The sequence below is a fragment of the Diadema antillarum genome, unplaced genomic scaffold (assembly GCF_040938485.1).
Source record: "Diadema antillarum isolate AM-2024a unplaced genomic scaffold, OU_Dant_1.0 seq00001184_RagTag, whole genome shotgun sequence".
In the NCBI taxonomy this organism is placed as follows: domain Eukaryota; kingdom Metazoa; phylum Echinodermata; class Echinoidea; order Diadematoida; family Diadematidae; genus Diadema; species Diadema antillarum.
The window spans coordinates 306,915-326,743 of record NW_027271984.1 but is presented as its reverse complement, the minus strand read 5'-3'; the positions used below and the strand labels follow the sequence as shown (position 1 = coordinate 326,743).

Here is a 19,829-nt window from a genome sequence, read left to right as displayed (position 1 = left end):
ATTGAGACTCCCGTTGTGAATAATATGGTTTGTTTGTGTGTTATGTACACTGATTTGGGGTTTGCATATTTCGAACGTTATCTTTCAAAAGACCCTGAAATATCTATATACTGTTCGCACAGAGATTCTGGCACCCACATCACCAAATTCCTATGATCTTGGTGAAATCATATTTCAATTTTGCTTCGTCTTGCACGTAAGGAAGGAAAAGAACAACAACGACCATGATTTGAGTCAGTTATATGATTACATGATGAATGCAGGAGGCATAGACGTGTGATGGGGCGAGCAAAAAGAAGTTGATTGACATGCTTGGATAATTGGGGTGCAGCGAAATGAAACTGGACATGCATGGATGGAAAATTCGAAGAAAGGCTGCTGGTAAACTAATTGCTTTTCCAAGTCGCTTCGACGAAACTATGGTATCAACCTGAAACCCATTTTCCATTATTATTAATGCCTGTTTATGAAATTCGCCATTCCACCATGAAGACCGAATGTATGCGACGTAAAACCTCATGTGCATGCCATGTTAATTGCTAAGAATTTGTGTGTAATCTGCTAAAATGTTTTGGCGCTAAATTTATTCTTCGTACAAATCTTTGATAGCGCCAAATGTTGATTAATGCTTTTATTTTTCCTCGTTGTGGTGGCTTCTCTCTCGGCCCTTAGTTCAATCAAGATTCACACAGATGTAGTAGCATAAACTGTGCACGCAATCACACGCAAACACACACACATCAGGCACACACATACAACTTTTTCATTCATTCATTCATTTATTTTTCATTTCCAACAAAAACGTATAAATGTATTTCAAAAATTGAATACAGTGCATAGATTTCATTATACAAAGTAAAGGATATCACAATCAGTTATTTGCTTTTCTTGATTTAATCGAAGTTGTTTCGAGGCCATCATACTAGTAAAGCTTTGCTTTTGAAAGCAAATCTCTTACTTTTTTTTCTCGTGTAGTATGAAATTCATCCTCTTGATTAGATAAAGTTTTAAATGATGCGGTCGTGATGATGACGTTAGACATTGTAAATTAAGGTACTGCTTTATAAACTGTTTAATCACAACTTCAATTTGTATGTCTTTCCGTCGCTTTGTTTTTTGCTATATTTTGTTTTTCGAGAAAAAAACAAAACAAAACCACCATTTGGGGAGAATACAACACATTCCCATTTGCGTCCTTACTTCCTCGGTCAATCTTTATGCTTTAAACAGTTGTCCGAACAGGGCTATATGAACGAAAATATCCATAAATGCGCAGTTGTCGTTGTGGAATCCATTTATTCATCATGCATTCTTCATTCGTATTGCCCATGGACAATTGATGGGACATTTTATTTGGAAGATCCCTGCGATGATGTCTGTGTTATTTATTCCAAACCATATACGCTCTTCTGACTGACATTTTGTAAGAGCGAAGTAAGATATAAATGTTTGCAGAAAGTAGAATAATCGGCCGATTCCCGGAAACAAAAAAGAACAAAAAAATAAAAATAAAGAAAGATGGGTTAAACTAATGGAGGTCAAAGTCACACGGAAGTAGGGCTACCGTGAACATGTGAGTGGATCTGATTTCGTTTAGAACTGATTCGAGAGCATGAGATATCATTGCTATCAAGAATTTATTGCAGTCGCGTGTGCGGGTCAAGAGATTTCGCTCCTTATGTTCCGTGCTGATATCCCTGCTCATCTTTCAAATAAATCATCCTCTACGAGGAGTACAATGCATTGTGAGTCACTCCACTTGCACTCAAAACTTTATTCGAAGACTATCGCGTGAATGGAGTGGGTTTCTGAATCACATGGAGGACGGTAATGTAGTCCGCAGACGAAACACGCAAAAAAACTACCTTGCCTTCTGGCGGCGGAGGAGAGAGCAGATGTGTTTTGGCAGCAAAGGTGTAACAAGATAAGGGGGAGTCTGCACGCTTTCTGTATCAGCTGTTATACAGACACAGCTGGTTCTCTCTTACCGATCTGAGTACAGTATAAACTTTATGAAAACCGTGACGATGTAAACCGATAGTTCGAGTTTCTATCAGCTCATCTATTATGGAAACCAAAGCATCGGATATCCAGCCGTGCACTTGTCCAACTGTTCAATATGCTTGGAGAGGCAACCTCCGTTCTTGAGTGCAAGCGTTTCACGCACGGAAACAGTAGTATACAGATGCGAGATCACCTTTTTAAGATTATGAGATTTGAATCTTCATCTCATATCATGAAAGATGATCTTGTTTTCGATCTCGAGAAGTGTTTCTTTCGTCCATATTGATTCATAAATGGAACAGTAGAATCACTCGATACGGTAGTATTCTTTAAAGTACAATTAGAATATTATTTTCAGGCAAAAACTCAAAATGACAAATGTTAACGTAGCGTTTACAGAAACAAATCGTGACTTTATGTTATCGAAGAAGATAGATGCAAAAGTGGTGTTTGGTTTTTAGAATAGATTCCCGTAATGGGTCAACTCTAATAAACATTGAGCTGATAGCTGGACCAGCCAATTTTGCCAACTTGAAAAGAGCGTCGCACCTTTCCTGAGCCCTGTTGCATGAAAAAAGAAGCCATACTGAAGTCATAAAATCAAACGTAAAGTCAGGTATCGGCCAATCAGAATTGTGTATTCAGAGATATTTGATGGGGCGCTGCAAGCAAATCGAGTTACAATCAATCGCAAATATCTATTGCAAACTTTGCAATAGATAGATCAACGCAACTTTTGCAATCAATCGCAAGTTTCCGTTGCAAGAACGGAGCTTGCAATATTTAATTGCAAGTTGTCGTTGATTGCAACTTTCTTGCAACACCCCCTTGGGTTTGATTAGTATAGTCACTTGTAACAAAGGAGTTGGCGTTGGGACGCTACTCTCTCACGCGTTCACTTCCCTTGCCTTGTTAACAGCGTTTCAGACGCATATTCATTATAATATACGACGCATGAATGCTATGACCAGACCATAAAAGCGTCCCATGTATAAAATAAAGTATGTCGTACATATCAAAATACAAGAACTCTCCAGTCTGAAAAGGGGGTTAGTTTCGTATGAAAAATACTTGATGTGAAATTCAATCCACGACGCCATTATCAAAGAATAATTTGTTCTTCCCATGATAGGACACTTCGCTGGTAACTCTTTAAAATTCTTCGTCTTTTCTGTTGCTGTAATGTGAAAGTGGGCAATACAATTACCTTTTTCATAATATATACCAGATAACTGTATTGGTTTCTTTCCGTGCAATGTGTGGTCAAAGATATCATATTAGTAACAAAGGCATATCGAAAGCAAGAATGGAGGAACAAGTACTTTACTTTGGTTGAAAAAAACAACAACAGACACAACCATTCAATAAAGCTCGGCTGAGTAGCAGTGTGCGAAAGGGAAAAAAAATATCCTTGAAATTGACGTATAATGGAGAACCAAAATGTAATGCAATAGCCATTCATCGCCATGAAAACTGGTTCTAAATAACCTCACGCCCTGACCCGAATATCTGCACACTATTGTTGCTAACCAAGCTCTCACCATGGTTCAAACCCAAGATACAATTCTCTCTCTCTCTTCTTTCTTTCTTTAAATGAACAATAACAACAATCATAACAAAGACTGGTGCATCATCACTTCGATACTCTATTGTCGTATTCACGAAATGATTGCATTCTTTGATAAAGGCCACTTCAAGGATATAATTTACAGCCAATTACCTGCAAGTTACTATATACTGTTGGTTAATCACGTCGTTCTAATCTGTCAATCTTTTCTTGTCTCGACTGTCCCTCAATATCCTTATCGTCATCTTCGTCGATGTTGATGTGCATCTCGCTCTGCTTCCACATTCAACGACATCAGAACGACCCGACGTACACACCGACCTGCACGTACTGGGACTTCGACCTCAACAACGGTCTCGGTGACTGGTCGACACTCGGCTGCGATCTGGTGGACGAGTCCGAAGACCAGGCCGTCTGCAGCTGTGATCATCTTACCAACTTTGCTGTTCTCATGGTAACCAATCGTTTGCCTGTTTCTTTGTTTTTCCTTTTCGTTGCTGTTTCACCGATATCAAGCCATTGCTTTGCAATGCACACGTTTGGCATCGTCTGTTTTGTTTTCTCGAAGTAAGTAGGCTTACATGGTATTGCCAAAATTATTTTTATCTGTATACAATTCATAGTTTGTAATGCTCTGGTATTAACCAACACTCAAGAACAGAAATCAAACACGCATTCTATATCAGGAAAATTTTCAGTAGTAGACTTATCTCAGAAGTTGTCTCGACAAACATAATCTCCAAACAAAGCAGGCAGGCTACAAACAACAATAATCGTTCATGATACAGTTGTATCTCTATAAGATTGTTCGATTTCAAATCGGAACATACCACATTATTGTAACTTTATTTTCCGAGCAAAGACACTTTATTTTTCATTCAGTTGTCTTCCAACTGAGAGGAAAAAGATATCACAGCATTTTTGGCAAAACAAAGTTTCTGATTACTGTAAGCAGACCAGGAATATCATTATTACGAGACACGGACTGGTCCTTTCCACTATACAAGTGAAATATTGAACTGTCATTTCTCTGAAGTGTTGTAACTTATTTTCTCTGTTTGCCCCTTTCCTGCAATCCTCCTTTCTGTGTACCGATGAATTTATATCCTGCAACGAAAACATTTCTGCCTAAAGTTTTCCTCAATAACGTGTTTGTTTTCTCATTTTTCCTCTGAACCGCTGATCAATTTTGTCATTCTGACCTCTCCGTTCTAGGCACCCAGCTACGGCTGTCATCCGTACGCGCTTGACATCGTTAGCCAGGTCGGTTGTGTGGTTTCAGCGCTGGGGCTGATAGCTACCATCGTGACCTACGTCATGTTTGGGTAAGCCACATCGTGAGACTTTTTACCAAGTTCAGTTTAATGTTAAAGGGGAAGTTTTCCCCCACTATTACGTGCATACAGATCACGTTAATTCCATGCGCTGCCCTTTAACGATGTGAATTCTACAACAATTGGTGATATCATAAATAGTGTAGTGACTATAATGAAGTTGATAAAGGATTTCACTAATTTCACTTTTTATAAATCAATTGACGTCTGAGTGAAAGAGAGGCAATTTCCCTGCTTTCGGATGGAATCAAGTCTTGTTCTTTCTTTGTCTTTTTTTCATAGTATCGTTGTATTTTTATGACATAACAACTGGAGAGTTTCAATCTGCAGATGGGTGCAGACAGAATTTCCGAACAATTTAGTAAAGTGTGAAGGATTTTCCAGTGCTCAGCAAACTTTGACAGAATGTGTGTTTCACAAAACCTTTTGTGGTTTTTCAGGAAACGGACATACCATCACATGGCTTGCAAAAAGCGAAACCACCTTGTATACAGTCGTGGGAAAAGAAATGAAGCACATGCGATTGCCTTACCCCATGATCAGTTTGCTGTTTGTTTGTTTTTGTGTATGTGTGTCTGTCTCTTTATGTATATATATATATATATATATATATATATATATATAATATTATAATATATATATATATATATAATATTATAATATATATATATATAATATTATAATATATATATATACATATATATATGGAATATACATATATACATGTATATTATATTATATTATATATCTATCTATATATATGAAGAGTTTGTTCGCAAAAACCGATAAGTCCATATTTGCCAAATGGAGATATTTGCGATTAAAGGTCAAGAAAAACAAAGAGAATAATAAGAAAAGTTGTGCTTCTTTTGGCCATAACTTCAAAAATGTACCTTTATAATTATGTAGTGACCAATATATCATTTAAAAGGTATTATTTTGTACTTTATGACAGAGACCGTACTTCAAAATCTTCAAAAATGTACTTATCGGTGTTTTCGCAGACAAACTCTTCATATATATATATGTTTCATTTGTTTTTGATTTTTGTTTTTGTTTTTTTTTCTATGTGAAAACTCTTGTCGAGGTTCCACTCAGAGAAAAAAAAGGGACATTGACTGCAAGTGACACAGTACATGGCGGAATAATGCCATTCATTAAAAGAAAACAATAACATATTTGAGTATGAAATACGAGCTTTGACATTGATTGCGTCAGGGATGCACCTTTCAGTGGCGAGCAGGTGTGATGCGTCACGTGGTCACAGCATTTGGGACGAGAATGGCGCAAATTTGCATATTTTGATCGCGATCATACTTTGCTTGTAGTTGTGGTACGGGATGGCGAAAAGTGCATCTCTATGCTATTGCATTCTACCATGGAGCTACGAGAGAAGAGTAACATGATTCCGCAATCGACTTTCCCAACTGTTCCATTATATATCGTGTGAGAGAGGTAGCGATTATTTACAGGAACGAAATTTCTGAGCGTCTGTCACGTTAAGAAGGAAACATTCGTTGATCACTTGTTGCTATAGCAACGTCGGTGACTATCCAAACCTGAATACCGTTTCAGTTGCGAATTCCCGGGGGCCAGACAGATACTAACCCCCAAAACATTGTTATTGCGATGGGTCCCACATCTGTTCTGGTGGGTATATTGGTGAGTTCAGAAGGTTCGGTAGCGATCGTTTGGGACAATGAACTTGGATCAACCGCCGTAGGATGGCTGCGTGTTGCCCACACATGGTATGACAATTACATATCGTTTCTTGTTGTGTGAACGCGCCGTGGAGCTGGAATGTCGCTTCCGAAGTCAATGGGAATTTCGCATAGTGTCTCACGACATTACATGTTCAGGTACATTGCATTCCAAGGGATATTGAATTAGACCGCAACAGACAAGATGAGTCTGGATATTGCCAGTTTTGAATAGGTGTGTCTGTGTGTGGGTTTTTTTTTGCGTGTGTATGTGTGTGGGTGTGTGTCTGTATGAGTGTGTGTGTGTCTGGGTGAAAAAAAATCACATTGCATTCAGCATGCATACGGTATTTTATTTGGTGTAACGACCATGAATTTGACTCAGGGATATAAAGTATAATCCCCCTCAAAAACACAAGAACACAACTAGAGATTGTAATTTGTCATCACTGACAAATTAAGGTGATCCGATCTTTTTTTTTAATCTATGATTCGAGTCCTGATACTGCAAAGTCTCAGCTACAACATATCAAAATCTGAGAGAAATTCACCGAAGCATAAGTAAGATAGTGCTCGATAAAGAGAGTCATGTCAATTTTCACATCTAAAAAATTCCCTCCCATAGAGATAACACGTCATAGCAAAGATAGAAAAAGAAGTACATATGACCTTTGACCCCACTTTGCACAGACAAGATGGCATCTGAGCAAAAAGTGGTTATTTTATGAAATGATCCCTGTAACATGGTCTTTACGTGTGCAAAATATGGGAAAGATAGGACATGTATTCACCAAGATACAGGATGAAACATCTATGACCTTTGACCCTAATTTACATACCCAAGATGGCGTCTGATCAAGTAGTTGTGATTTTATGAAATAATTTTCGTGACATGAACTAAACATGTGCAAAATATGAAGGTGATAGGGGCTGTTTTTCTTGAGTTATTGCAAAGAAAGTTGCAAAAAGAAAGAAATATTTCAATACATCGAAGATAAACTTTAATTTCAACCAAGTTTTTTTACGTGATCCCGACAACGTATGAAAAAACGAAGGGCACATTACGATAGCCCTACATCTCAGCTACAACATATTAAAATCTTAGAGAAATTCACCGAAGCATAAGTGAGCTAGTGCTCGATAAAAATAGTCATGTCAATTTTCATTTCCATAAAAATTGCACTCCCATAGAGATTACACGTAAACTGGTCAAATTTGACAAGGTTACCTTCAATCCATTTTTTTGAGGTGATGTCGTCATCAAATCAAAATTGTTTAATTACATTTATGAAAGAACATTTCATAAGCTACAATATATTGAAATTTGGGTGAAAATTGGCAAAGTCATTTTGAAAATTTACTTTTTTTACTTTATTAAGAAATTTGATATCTTTTAATCATTTTATCAGCATAGCCAGCCCATGAAATGACATGTACAACTCATCACCTTTCAGAATATGTAAAGAAAATGGGGGGTCACCGTCCATCCTGACGAGTAAAATCCGATTTAAAATTGGCGGTTTTTTGGCATAGTTGCACTGTGTATCCCCATTGACGCACGCGCGGAATTTTGAATTTGACGGGCCCGTATGACGTCATATTGAGTCGGATCGACTTGAAACTTGGTAGAAATATTCCTTGAAATTTCGGACATCCGATCCGTGTGAAAAAATTGAAAATTTCTATTTCATATTAGCTGTGCGTGCGTATATGTGCGCGCGCGTACGCGTCCGTCCAATTTTTTCAATTTTTCAAAAAATGCTCCAAATGGTCTGAAACGTGTGCAAAAAAAATTTGAGCTGGATTTGAGCATACAAATATTTCAACGCGCGCGTACGCGCGCGTTTTGAGATAAATATGAATTTTGAGAATATGAGTAGAATGCGCTTGACTTGAAATATATGTGACGTAAATTTCATTGAAATATTCCATTCCATTAATGAGATATGATTGAAAATGTGTTTTCATATAATGACGTCATAGTGACGTCACGGTCGACTGATCACTACGATTTTACTTGACCCGTCGTCTTTGGGACATGATACATATATGGTATAATTTTGGCATTGATAGGAAGAGGACTTTCTGAGCTAACCGATACACAAATTTTGTCCAGAAATAAAGAAGAAGAAGAAGAAGGAAAACAAAGAATCAGTACAGATACAGAAGGTGATCCGAGAGGATACTCGGATCACCTAAAAATGACAATACTGTTTTAGATCATGACTATATTCTAAAGCTATCGAAGCAAATTTGGGTTTGAGAAGTAAAATATCACGGATCACATGTTACTCGCAGACCAAAAAGAAAAATACTTTTTCAGGTATATTGTACATGGTTTGAAATATTTTGAAAATGAATTAAATCTTGTTCGAGCAGATATTCCCATCAAAAATTGAGGAGTCTATTCCCGAAGATGACTCTAAAAAAAAAGAAGCAAGATTTTGATACACAAGGTTAAACAAGAGCGTTAAAGATAAGTATCGAAACATTAAAAAGGTACAAGGTACTGGCTTTAGGAAAAATTTGACATAATTTTCTTTCCGTTGCGTTATCACAAAATGTGTGCTGCACGCTATTCGTAATATAAATAAAGGTGCCAATATTCGCCTCAGGGTCGTTATGTACTTGTCACCTTGTGCGCGTTTCATGTCATGTACTTATCCTCTATATAATTTACGAAAAAACAACCAAATTGCATCCCAACGTTACGCCCCGTGTAGGCGACAGTGCTAACTAATTTGGGGGCAACTGTTATTGAAGGTCATTGCAGGGATAAATTTACTCGCAGAAAGTGACTGGATTGGTGAAAAAAACACAAGAGGACAAAACGGGTGGTTGTATTTCCTCTTTCTTGTAGATCCCTCCGCCCCCCCCCCCCCACCATTTGATGAGCTTTTTATTTCCGTGAACACGTTGTTATCCTGGCTCATTGACATGCGTATTACAACGCGACGGTGGCGTCATGTAAACCAATAAATGTGTGCAAACTTGTGTAGTACGATCGTGTGTTTGTATATTAGTCCAAGAGCATTAGTTTTAACCTGGACATTTTTGGTAACAAGCTGATTTTTTTTTTTCAGGATAGGTCCAGAAAAGTGTTTAGAATAACATACTAAAAGTCCTAATAAATCCTCTTTGAGCGTTTTCCGCAATCCAAGATGGCGTCCAAAATGGCCGCCATTTCCAGAAATTCTTATAACTTTTCAACCGGAGAACCCAAATACGAAATTTAAATGTCTAGATATATGTTTTTAAGCATGAAAAACTCAATAAAACACATATCAAGATATGTTGATGCACGCAAGTATCGTAATCCAAGATGGCGTCCAAAATGGCCGCCATGTTTTGAAATTCTCATAACTTTTCAGCCAGGTAACCCAAATACAAAATTTAAATGTCTGAATATATGTTTTGAAGGATGAAGAACTCAATAAAATACATATTAAGATTTTTGTTGAAGCACGCAAGTACTGTAATCCAAGATGGCGTCCAAAATGGCCGCCATTTCAGATTTTTTTTTCGCATAATATTGCAAGTAGATTTCAATTGTACACACTTGGAATGCCGAAATATACGTTTTGTGTCACAGGGAACCAAATATAATACTTATTCGGAGATTTTGAAACACAATTAAAGCACTTAAGCACTTTAAGAAATCCAAAATGGTGTCCAAAATGGCTGCCATTTCCTGTTTTTCTCATAACCCTGCAACTAGGTAACCGCGATGCGCACTTAAATGTATAAATATATATTTTGAGACATAAGGAGCCCAACAAAATACTTATTCAGTGATCATGAAGAACATAAGTACAAATAAAATCACGTTAGTTCTTCGCGAAAACCAAATGTTACCCAAAATGGCCGCCGTTTGTTTATCAAGAGACAAAGATATTCAACATAATGTTCGAGATTCAACAACTCAGACGGTCCAGTGGAATCTTTCCCTTAAACGTGCACAACACGGGTATAGGTTCGCTTGGATGCACCCCCTCCCCCACCCCTCCCCTTGGGGAAAGGGGTGGCCTGGACAATCATTATTTTCCAAATATTTATCCTGAAGTATGTTATGCACTTTGTCATTGAATTGCAATCATAAAAATGCAAAACGTCCCTCTCTCGGCCCCTTTCCATATACTTTGTACACTGCAACTGATTGACAAATTGCCCTACATCGACGTAAATAAGCACTGAATTGATCAGTGTTTAGTGGTAGCCATGATAAAAAATCATGGGCGTACATACTCGAGCAGGATTCGAACCTACGACCTCCTGATCACCGGACAGGCGTCATCTCCACTAGACTACCGAGCCTACGCCCGACAGCAAGTGTTGGTTCTAATCCTTATAGCATGCAGCGGGTACTGCTTTGTTATTCAAATTCATGAAATTCTTCCGTCGAGATGTTTTCATTGCAACTGATTGACAAATTGCCCTATATCGACGTAAATAAGCACTGAATTGATCAGTGTTTAGTGGTAGCCATGATAAAAAATCATGGGCGTACATACTCGAGCAGGATTCGAACCTACGACCTCCTGATCACCGGACAGGCGTCATCTCCACTAGACCACCGAGCTTTTGCGCGACAGCAAGTGTTGGTTCTAATCGCGATCCTTACAGCATGCAGCGGGTACTGCTTTGCTATTCAAATTCATGAAATTCTTCCGTCGAGATGTTTTCATTGCAACTGATTGACAAATTGCACTACATCGACGTAAATAAGCACTGAATTGATCAGTGTTTAGTGGTAGCCATGATAAAAAATCATGGGCGTACATACTCGAGCAGGATTCGAACCTACGACCTCCTGATCACCGGACAGGCGTCATCTCCACTAGACCACCGAGCTTTTGCGCGACAGCAAGTGTTGGTTCTAATCGCGATCCTTACAGCATGCAGCGGGTACTGCTTTGCTATTCAAATTCATGAAATTCTTCCGTCGAGATGTTTTCATTGCAACTGATTGACAAATTGCACTACATCGACGTAAATAAGCACTGAATTGATCAGTGTTTAGTAGTAGCCATGATAAAAAAATCATGGGCGTACATACTCGAGCAGGATTCGAACCCACGAGTATGTACGTGTAAAAGCTCCCTCGTGTTGGAGGGGATGGGGATACTGAGACTATGAATTATCTACTCTTTTAGGATGGACAATCAATATAACACCAAAGGTGCACTAGGCCGGTTAATGATCATAGAAATGCAAAACTCCCTCCAGTCGAAAGGAACCCCCCCCCCCACACACACACACACATTCTCTACTAGCTCATTGCCTTGGATGTACTAGTCTTTATTCTTTATTCTACTTACACCTTTTGATAGAAACAAAAATCTAGTACTATGGATTTCTTAATGTGCTTAAGTGCTAAAATTGTGTTTCAAAATCTCCGAATAAGTATTATATTTGGTTCCATGTGACTCAAAACGTATATTTCGGCATTCCAAGTGTGTACAGTTGAAATCTACTTGCAAAATTAGGAGAAAAAAAATCTGGAAATGGCGGCCATTTTGGACGCCATCTTGGATTACGGTACTTGCGTGCTTCAACAACTCTTAATATGTATTTTATTGAGTTCTTCATCCTTCAAAACATATATTTAGACATTTAAATTTTGCATTTTGGGTTACCTGGCTGGAAAGTTATAAGAATCTCAAAATATGGCGGCCATTTTGGACGCCATCTTGGATTACGGTACTTGCGTGCTTCAACAACTCTTAATATGTATTTTATTGAGTTCTTCATCCTTCAAAACATATATTTAGACATTTAAATTTTGCATTTTGGGTTACCTGGCTGGAAAGTTATAAGAATCTCAAAATATGGCGGCCATTTTGGACGCCATCTTGGATTACGGTACTTGCGTGCTTCAACAACTCTTAATATGTATTTTATTGAGTTCTTCATGCTTAAAAACATATATTTAGACATTTAAATTTTGTACTCTGGTTCTCTGGTTGAAAAGTTATAAGAATTTCTGGAAATGGCGGCCATTTTGGACGCCATTTTGGATTGCGGAAAACACTCAAAGAGGATTTATGAGGACTTTTAGTATGTTATTCTAAACATTTTTCTGGACCGATCCTGAAAAAATCAGCTTGTTCCCCCAAATGTCCAGGTTTACGCCTTTTTTCGGCCTAATGCTCTTGGACTATTATTTATGTGATTGCAGGTGTGTCATATGCTAGTAACTTTGCCAGGAATATTGGTTTATGAAAAGAAGATCAAGTGACTCGCGTGTAATCGCACTTAAGGTTAATGATTTTTTTTTTCATGTTATTCTGAAAACACTCGTTTTGTTGTACCATGGGTGGTAGTTTATTTCGGGGTCAAGAAAGAAAATTTATCAGCAGTAGGACATTTGCATCACAATGTCAAAATGTCTCGATCCATACACGTATATGAGATGTGCGGATGCGCTTTTTTTTCATGCCTCGAAATATATGAACAAACAGGCTTAATGTTGACAAACACTCTTTTTACCTATAATGGTAACAAGGAATGTGAGAGGTAGGTTACATCAGAAAAGTATGAGAGAATATACCACTCACACCTCAATGGTAATAAACCGATTTGCAGTTCCACTTTGCGCATGAGCAGAAGAAAGTAATTCGTACCAACAGGCATGCTGGTTTTTAAATTCACCAGGACAAGCATCTGTGATTTAATGAATATTCGTGTATTCCTTATAAATGCTGCTTGCCAGCATATCCACCTGACAGCAAAAGCGGCATTTGGCAAGAGCAAAAGAAAGAAATTGCTGATACATTCAATGCAAAATAATGAAATGGATGCTTTCCCAAATGTTAATTGACGAATCATTCTGGTCATCTGGTCTACGCAAGTTCATTCTTTATTTGAACAGGATTGATGGATCCCATGTAGTGTTTTATAAATCTTATGCATAAAATTTGTCGCTCTGAAAACGAGTGAAGTGCCCCTATGACCGACTGAGGAAATAGAAAGGTCATTCGTACCAGTGTACCCGTGAGCTTAACTGCAAACTGACTTATACAAAGAGACTTGTTGGGTATTCCACTGCAGAAGTGTGGAAAAAGAAAAAAAGGGGTATACTCGACGTGACGGTAAACATTAAAAGGGACTTGGGCGGGGTGGCTGGAGAGATAGTAAATATGGGCATGTCTTCGCGTCTTAAAGACGTTTAACTTGCTCATGATTAATTTACCAGTTAATTCCAGGTAATTTCATTTGCCGGGCTTCCTCTTAAAACTTGTGAGCGTTGCCGAGGAGACTGCTTTGCTTCATTTTGTGGGCAAAAAGGGAACGAATCTGCCACACGTTGAAACTTATTCTAGTGCATATAGCAATAAAGGAAGTTGTTCATAATCAGCCATTGACAACAGGATCAAACATTTAATCTGGGTGTTCTAGTAGAGACACATGCGCGACCTCTAAGGATCAGATGTGCTTTTTTTAATGATCTGCAGTTCACGGTAAAACGACTTACCACAGAGAAATCGAGAGAGGTTCATGTATGGAGTAAGAACATTTGGATGGCTGTCCTATAATTCAGCGTTTCCCTTTTGTCACTTTAATTCAGCAAGTCTGTCGTTGGAAATTTCCCACAATCAACATTAAACCGTTCATTTATTGGATGGCTAAAAGTGATGGAGTAGGTCCATTGTTCGAACCACATACATCGTTACGTCGATACTAGGTCAAGATTCTGCCACAAGTATACCTATCATTATTAAATGACCCTATATCTACGACCTACATTATGACTGCACTCTGTGCAGGACTTTCGATTCGATTTTATGCATGTAAAGGAAGTCATGTCTATGTTGTAAAATCCGCGATATCTATCCTATAGCGAGTCATAGACCTCTTGGCTGAGGCTGTGTATATTGAGAACTTAGCTCGAATGTTCTGGAGGGAGACTTGCTGCTTATAGGGAAAATACAAGCTGGCTTGGTGTAAATGCAAGGAAAGAATTTCATTGAGACAGTTAGTAAAGTGCTTCTGCTTCAAAGGGCGATTGAGACAGATCTGGCATGCCTTAACCTGCCGCTTCAGTAAATGTTGTGATTCTTCATAAAATATAGGGTAAAGGAATGTATGGCGCACCCAACTGGTGAACAGTCACACATACATCATCAATATTGATTAATTTCATCGGTTAGTGAACTTGAGGCAAGCTTTCATTCATGTTCCTGACTAAGAGAAAATTACCCAAAGCTTGTCTTGTATAGTGATATACAAATGATGCACAGGATAGAGTGCGTTAGTGGAGATGTAGCGCACTCGAGGGTATTTACAATTGTGAAACATGCACGAGGCGAAGCCGAGTGCACGAAATAATCCTGTGCATCATTTGTTTTATAAAATGGGTCGAAAACTAACAGCATTTTTCACGTACCTTTGTGGGTCAATACCAGTCAGCTACATGTAGCACTCGCTCAAGTCAAAAAGTCAAGATGTCCGAAGATGTTCGTCCCAAACATCTACGCACGTCGCACTCGGAAATCCCGCACATATAAGTATTGTACGTATAAGAGTATACGTACGCCACATGTTATGCACAAGAAAGGCCGGCCGGCAGCCCGAACTAGAAGTTGTTTACAGGATTGACAGCGCGTATAGTAGCGCGCGACGCACTTGTAACAACTGATTGAGTGCGCATTGCTAGTGTAAACATTGTGACGTCAGGTCGTGCATGTTAGTGAGAAATTAATGCACGCACACGTGACTCATTTCAGCGCTTCCAATTGGCTACATTCTTGAACCCATTTTATAACAAATAATAATGCAAACTTGATTACTGGGAGATAAATTCATCCCGTACCTGCGTGAGAATCGGAAAGTTCGTTACCAAATTGTTGTGAACGGAGAGGTGATACCTCAATTTAACTAGTAAAATGGTAAGACAGTCAATTTTGAAGAATGGTCTGATTTTCTACGCTAACAACAGGAAGCAGATGGGTCAGACGCCACGTCTCATCATGATCCAGTGGTGTATCTCCCTCCTATGTCTCTACGTCGTGTTCATCGTCGGGATCGACCAGACGCACTCGAGCACGGGGTGCACGGTGGTCGCCGCCCTCCTCCACTACTTCACCCTGGCGTCTGTGCTGTGGATGGGCGTAGAGGGCGCAAATCTCTACATTCTCCTGGTTCGTGTGCTGGACGTGCCCGCGACAAGACGGTTCATTCCGATCGCGTGCGCCGTCGCTTGGGGTAAGACACTTTAGTGTTTGTGGTGTGAAACCCTGTTGTCTGCTTATAACTGCCATTATCTTTTTCTTTCTAATTCTAGGAAGGTAAAGGTAAAGTCCCAGTACTAGTCTTATAACAGTCTATTAAGGGTTGAAAACACATTGTTAAGATGTCCTTTCTTGGTTTCGATACCCAATCACAGTCAACAAAGTGCATTGACATGCATCACATTAGAGTTTGATAATCAGCAAGATATTCTGGGAAGGACGGTGATGTGCAACTTCAGAGTTGCCAATTAAAGCTACAATGGAAAATTTAGTTTTGTTTATCGCTGTAACTATGCAATACGAATGAGTATTAGCAGTTCCAAACATTGTACAACAGAAATTACAGGGAAATGTGAGAACAATACCTGCTTAATTTTTAGAACACTGTTACAAAAATATCGTAGAAAGTTTCACTGTTCTCGTCATGTCTCTTTTATTAATTCATAGGTATCCCAATTGGGTTTGTGATGTTGGGAGTTTTCCATCGTGGTCCTGAGAAGTACAGAGAGGGGAGCTTGTAAGTTGAATATCAAGTTTCTCTGATTTTTTATTTCTTCAGGTGTTTTGCAAGGAGTCACTTAACTCTACACTTTATATCAAACATGTTCTTACATTATAACGAGGCCATCAGCCCAGTTAAGCTATGCTTATGCTGACGGTCTCCTGCTTCCTTTCTGTATGCAGTTGTATGCTGTATGCAGTAAATGTTTTACAATTATTTTGTTATGCATGTAGTATAAACTGCACTTTCATATTGATCCTTTGTCATTTGGTTATGTTTTGTTTAGATATGTCACACCCATGTCATTTATTTTGATTTGATTTGAGAAGCAGAATGAATACGAACGAACGAATTACTCAACTCTATAAGAGCGAGATACGAAACACACAACTATGACAAACACTATTGGAAAAAAAAAGTTAAGAAATGAAAGTACTGCACATGTCTTATATCAGTACTATCATTCAATATGCAATATTTTTCAATATTGACAGAAAGTGTAATATCGGTGGGATGTGAATCATCAAAGGAAACTTGCTTGTGTACTATTCCAGATAATAATATATTTTATAATGTCATTTTATTGCTAATGATTGTAATTATGATGTTTAATGTGTATGGCGTGTTTGATCTATGAGTGTTCTTACCATTAATTGGTTCGTTGTCGTCTGGTTTGAATCATGACACGCCTAAATGTTAGAACGTGATTTCTTTTCCCACATAAGCTGCTTCTTGTCTCGCGGTCCGCATTTCATCTACACACTCCTCCTTCCACTTGCGGTTGTACTGCTTGCCAACGTCGTCTGCTACGTGATTGTTATGAGGACCCTCATATGCTCGAGGTATGGTGTCGTTAGAAAACAGTACTTCATATAATTGACATCAGTGAATATAGAAAATACAATACATATATCAGAACATGATAATTTATGCCAAACGTGAATTTTTTAAATACGAAAAAGCGACAGAGAAGGCTCGCAATAAAATCCTTATTAAAATGGAGCCGGCGATTGTTTCCTAATAGTTCGGTTGCAGCTGTGACACACATGACACAAGGAAAATAGTTTAGCACAGTTCTCGAGTCTATCTATCTATCTATCTATCTATCTATCTATCTGTCTATCTATCTATCTATCTATCTATCTATCTATCTATCTATCTATCTTTCTATCTTTCTATCTGTCTATCTATCTAGATCTATCTATATATCTATCTATCTATCTATCTATCTATCTATATATCTATCTTTCTATCTATCTATCTATCTATCTATATAATATATATATCTATCTATCTATCTATCTTTCTATCTTTCTATCTATCTATCTATCTATCTAGATCTATCTATCTATATCTGTCTATCAACTGTCTGCATATCATACCATGGAACCAATAGTTCCGTGATCATGTCAATACCATTCAAATACGTACTATATGGATACATATAGATTGATGAGTAAATGATAAGTATAATAGATGTTATTTATAGAAAAGGGACACTGTAAATATGCATTCAGAAAAATGATTTTCGCAATATCTATATTTATTGTTTCTGCTGTCGTCCCGTCAGAGCGAAAATCCGAGTGATCAAGATGGAGAAGGGGAAGCTACACGACCTCGCCACGAGGCTGCAGCAAGCCCTGGCCATCGGTCTCCTCATGGGGCTCACCTGGCTCTTCGGCTTCTTTGCCATCGGCAAACTTGCGGCTGTTTTCGCCTGGCTCTTCTGCATCTGTAACTCGCTGCAGGGCGTCTGCATCTTCTTGCTCTTCTGCATTTTTCGGTAAGACTTTACTTGCTTCTCAATTGAAACCATGTTTTAGCCCATCAAGTGCAGGTAGAAAAGGAGGGGGGGGGGGGGGCGTCAGAAGTTCGTTATCACTAAATTTGTAAACCTATCTTTCACTGATTATCTTATTTTTTAGAAAAAATAAATGGAACATGTTCATTGATGTTAGATTAATTACTGGTGTGCATAATCGGAAAGAAATTTTGCAAATTGAAAGAGCAACAACAATTTTAGTCATCTAAAGTGTTGTTGCTTGAGGAATCCAAACTTTATAACCAAGAATATGAAGAACATGCAATTCTAGAATCTTCATCTGCCATATAAAATGTCTGAGTGAATGGTAAAAATTATTAGAGAAAACTATGCGATATACTACAGTAATGCAGTTTCTGTGATAATCTAACGGGCTTGCGTCCAATCAGACATCGTATTAATGTTTGTACCTCCACGTTCACCATGCACTGCGTCTTGTAGTGGTAATATAAGTCTTATGTTAAAACTGGTATAGGTCCTACTAGGACTACAAGACCGATCTACAAAGAATGTAAGATGATTATTTTAAGGATGTCTTTATTATGGGTTCAGTGCTAAATTGCAATCTACACGGGTTTAAATTTGACTTGAATAAGCACATTAATTTAACCGCGCAACAATATCAAAATTTGTGATAGTTAAAATACACCATTGTTCACATACCAGTGCCTTGAAGTCTTCGAAAAAAGAAAATCTGTTTGTTTTATCAGTTCACGCTACAGTTTCAGAGAATTTGTACGAACAAACAAATGAATATGCAAACTTTTTTCTTCTGTTACATGTCTTCATGCTGTTTTCCCTTCTCTTCCACTGTTTGTTCCTGTTTCTTCCTTTTTTCATGATTCTACTGATAGTCCGGAGCTGCGCAGGGCGTGGAAAAGACAGTGCTGTCCGTCACTCAAACTGCGCCCCCAGCGGCGCGGAACGGCCAAGAGCTCGGAGTTGGACAATCTGCGTTGCAGTCGCAGTACAAGTGTTCGGGAATCTTGCTTGCGGTCGACGACTGCCAGTGGGAACACGTGGAACCCCACGGGAAAACTGCACCGAGAGTTTTCCTCAGAGTCCACCTGTAACAGGACCCTTTCGGGATGAGAATAATCCCGCAGACTCACAATGTAGTCCCGTCATGGTACTCAGAAGGCTCAACGGCCGAACGTTATGAATGATAGCGAACGGTGTTCTGGATCCTAAAAAAAGTCTATCTGCGTTCTCGTAAAGTGAAGGTGGTTAGGGGCATTTGAGATGCCTAACGCTATGTTGTGAGCATGTGCCATTATGGGATAGGAAGTATCGATGTGAACCGGATGATGGAACAATCGACGTGTAATACTAGGGATTTTCACCATCCTGTTCGTACACAAGCGTCGACACTGTTCAACCAGGGTGTTGGCCTGTTGGTGGACCCTTTTCTTCTTCTTCGTATGCGGAGACATATATATCGTCTTTCCTTGCAATGAGGATCAATCTGAATGAACACTGTTCTCAGTTTATTGATGAGATACGTATTAATGCTGCTGGTTTTGTAATGAGTAAAAAAAATCATCATCAAAAGTGAACAGCTGTTTGATTGCAAATATAATGAGATGTGTTTAGCAGCGCAAAAGAGATGGCAAAGTATTTGCTTCATGAATACCTTTACGGTATTCATTTTATTTGGATTATGTCGCTCT

General features: G+C 38.5%; 1 protein-coding gene across 1 annotated transcript in view; it reads left to right on the top strand.

The window, feature by feature from the left end:
• The window catches only part of LOC139744484 (uncharacterized), a 40,249-nt gene extending 20,638 nt beyond the window's left edge, over positions 1-19,611 (top strand). The window contains exons 8-14 of the mRNA XM_071654917.1: positions 3,870-4,025; positions 4,787-4,896; positions 15,544-15,809; positions 16,283-16,352; positions 17,063-17,179; positions 17,908-18,120; positions 19,014-19,611. Of these exons, the coding sequence (XP_071511018.1) occupies positions 3,870-4,025; positions 4,787-4,896; positions 15,544-15,809; positions 16,283-16,352; positions 17,063-17,179; positions 17,908-18,120; positions 19,014-19,251 (1,170 nt within the window). The 3' untranslated portion in view covers positions 19,252-19,611. The remainder of the gene's footprint in view (positions 1-3,869; positions 4,026-4,786; positions 4,897-15,543; positions 15,810-16,282; positions 16,353-17,062; positions 17,180-17,907; positions 18,121-19,013) is intronic.
• The last annotated feature ends 218 nt before the right edge of the window (positions 19,612-19,829 follow it).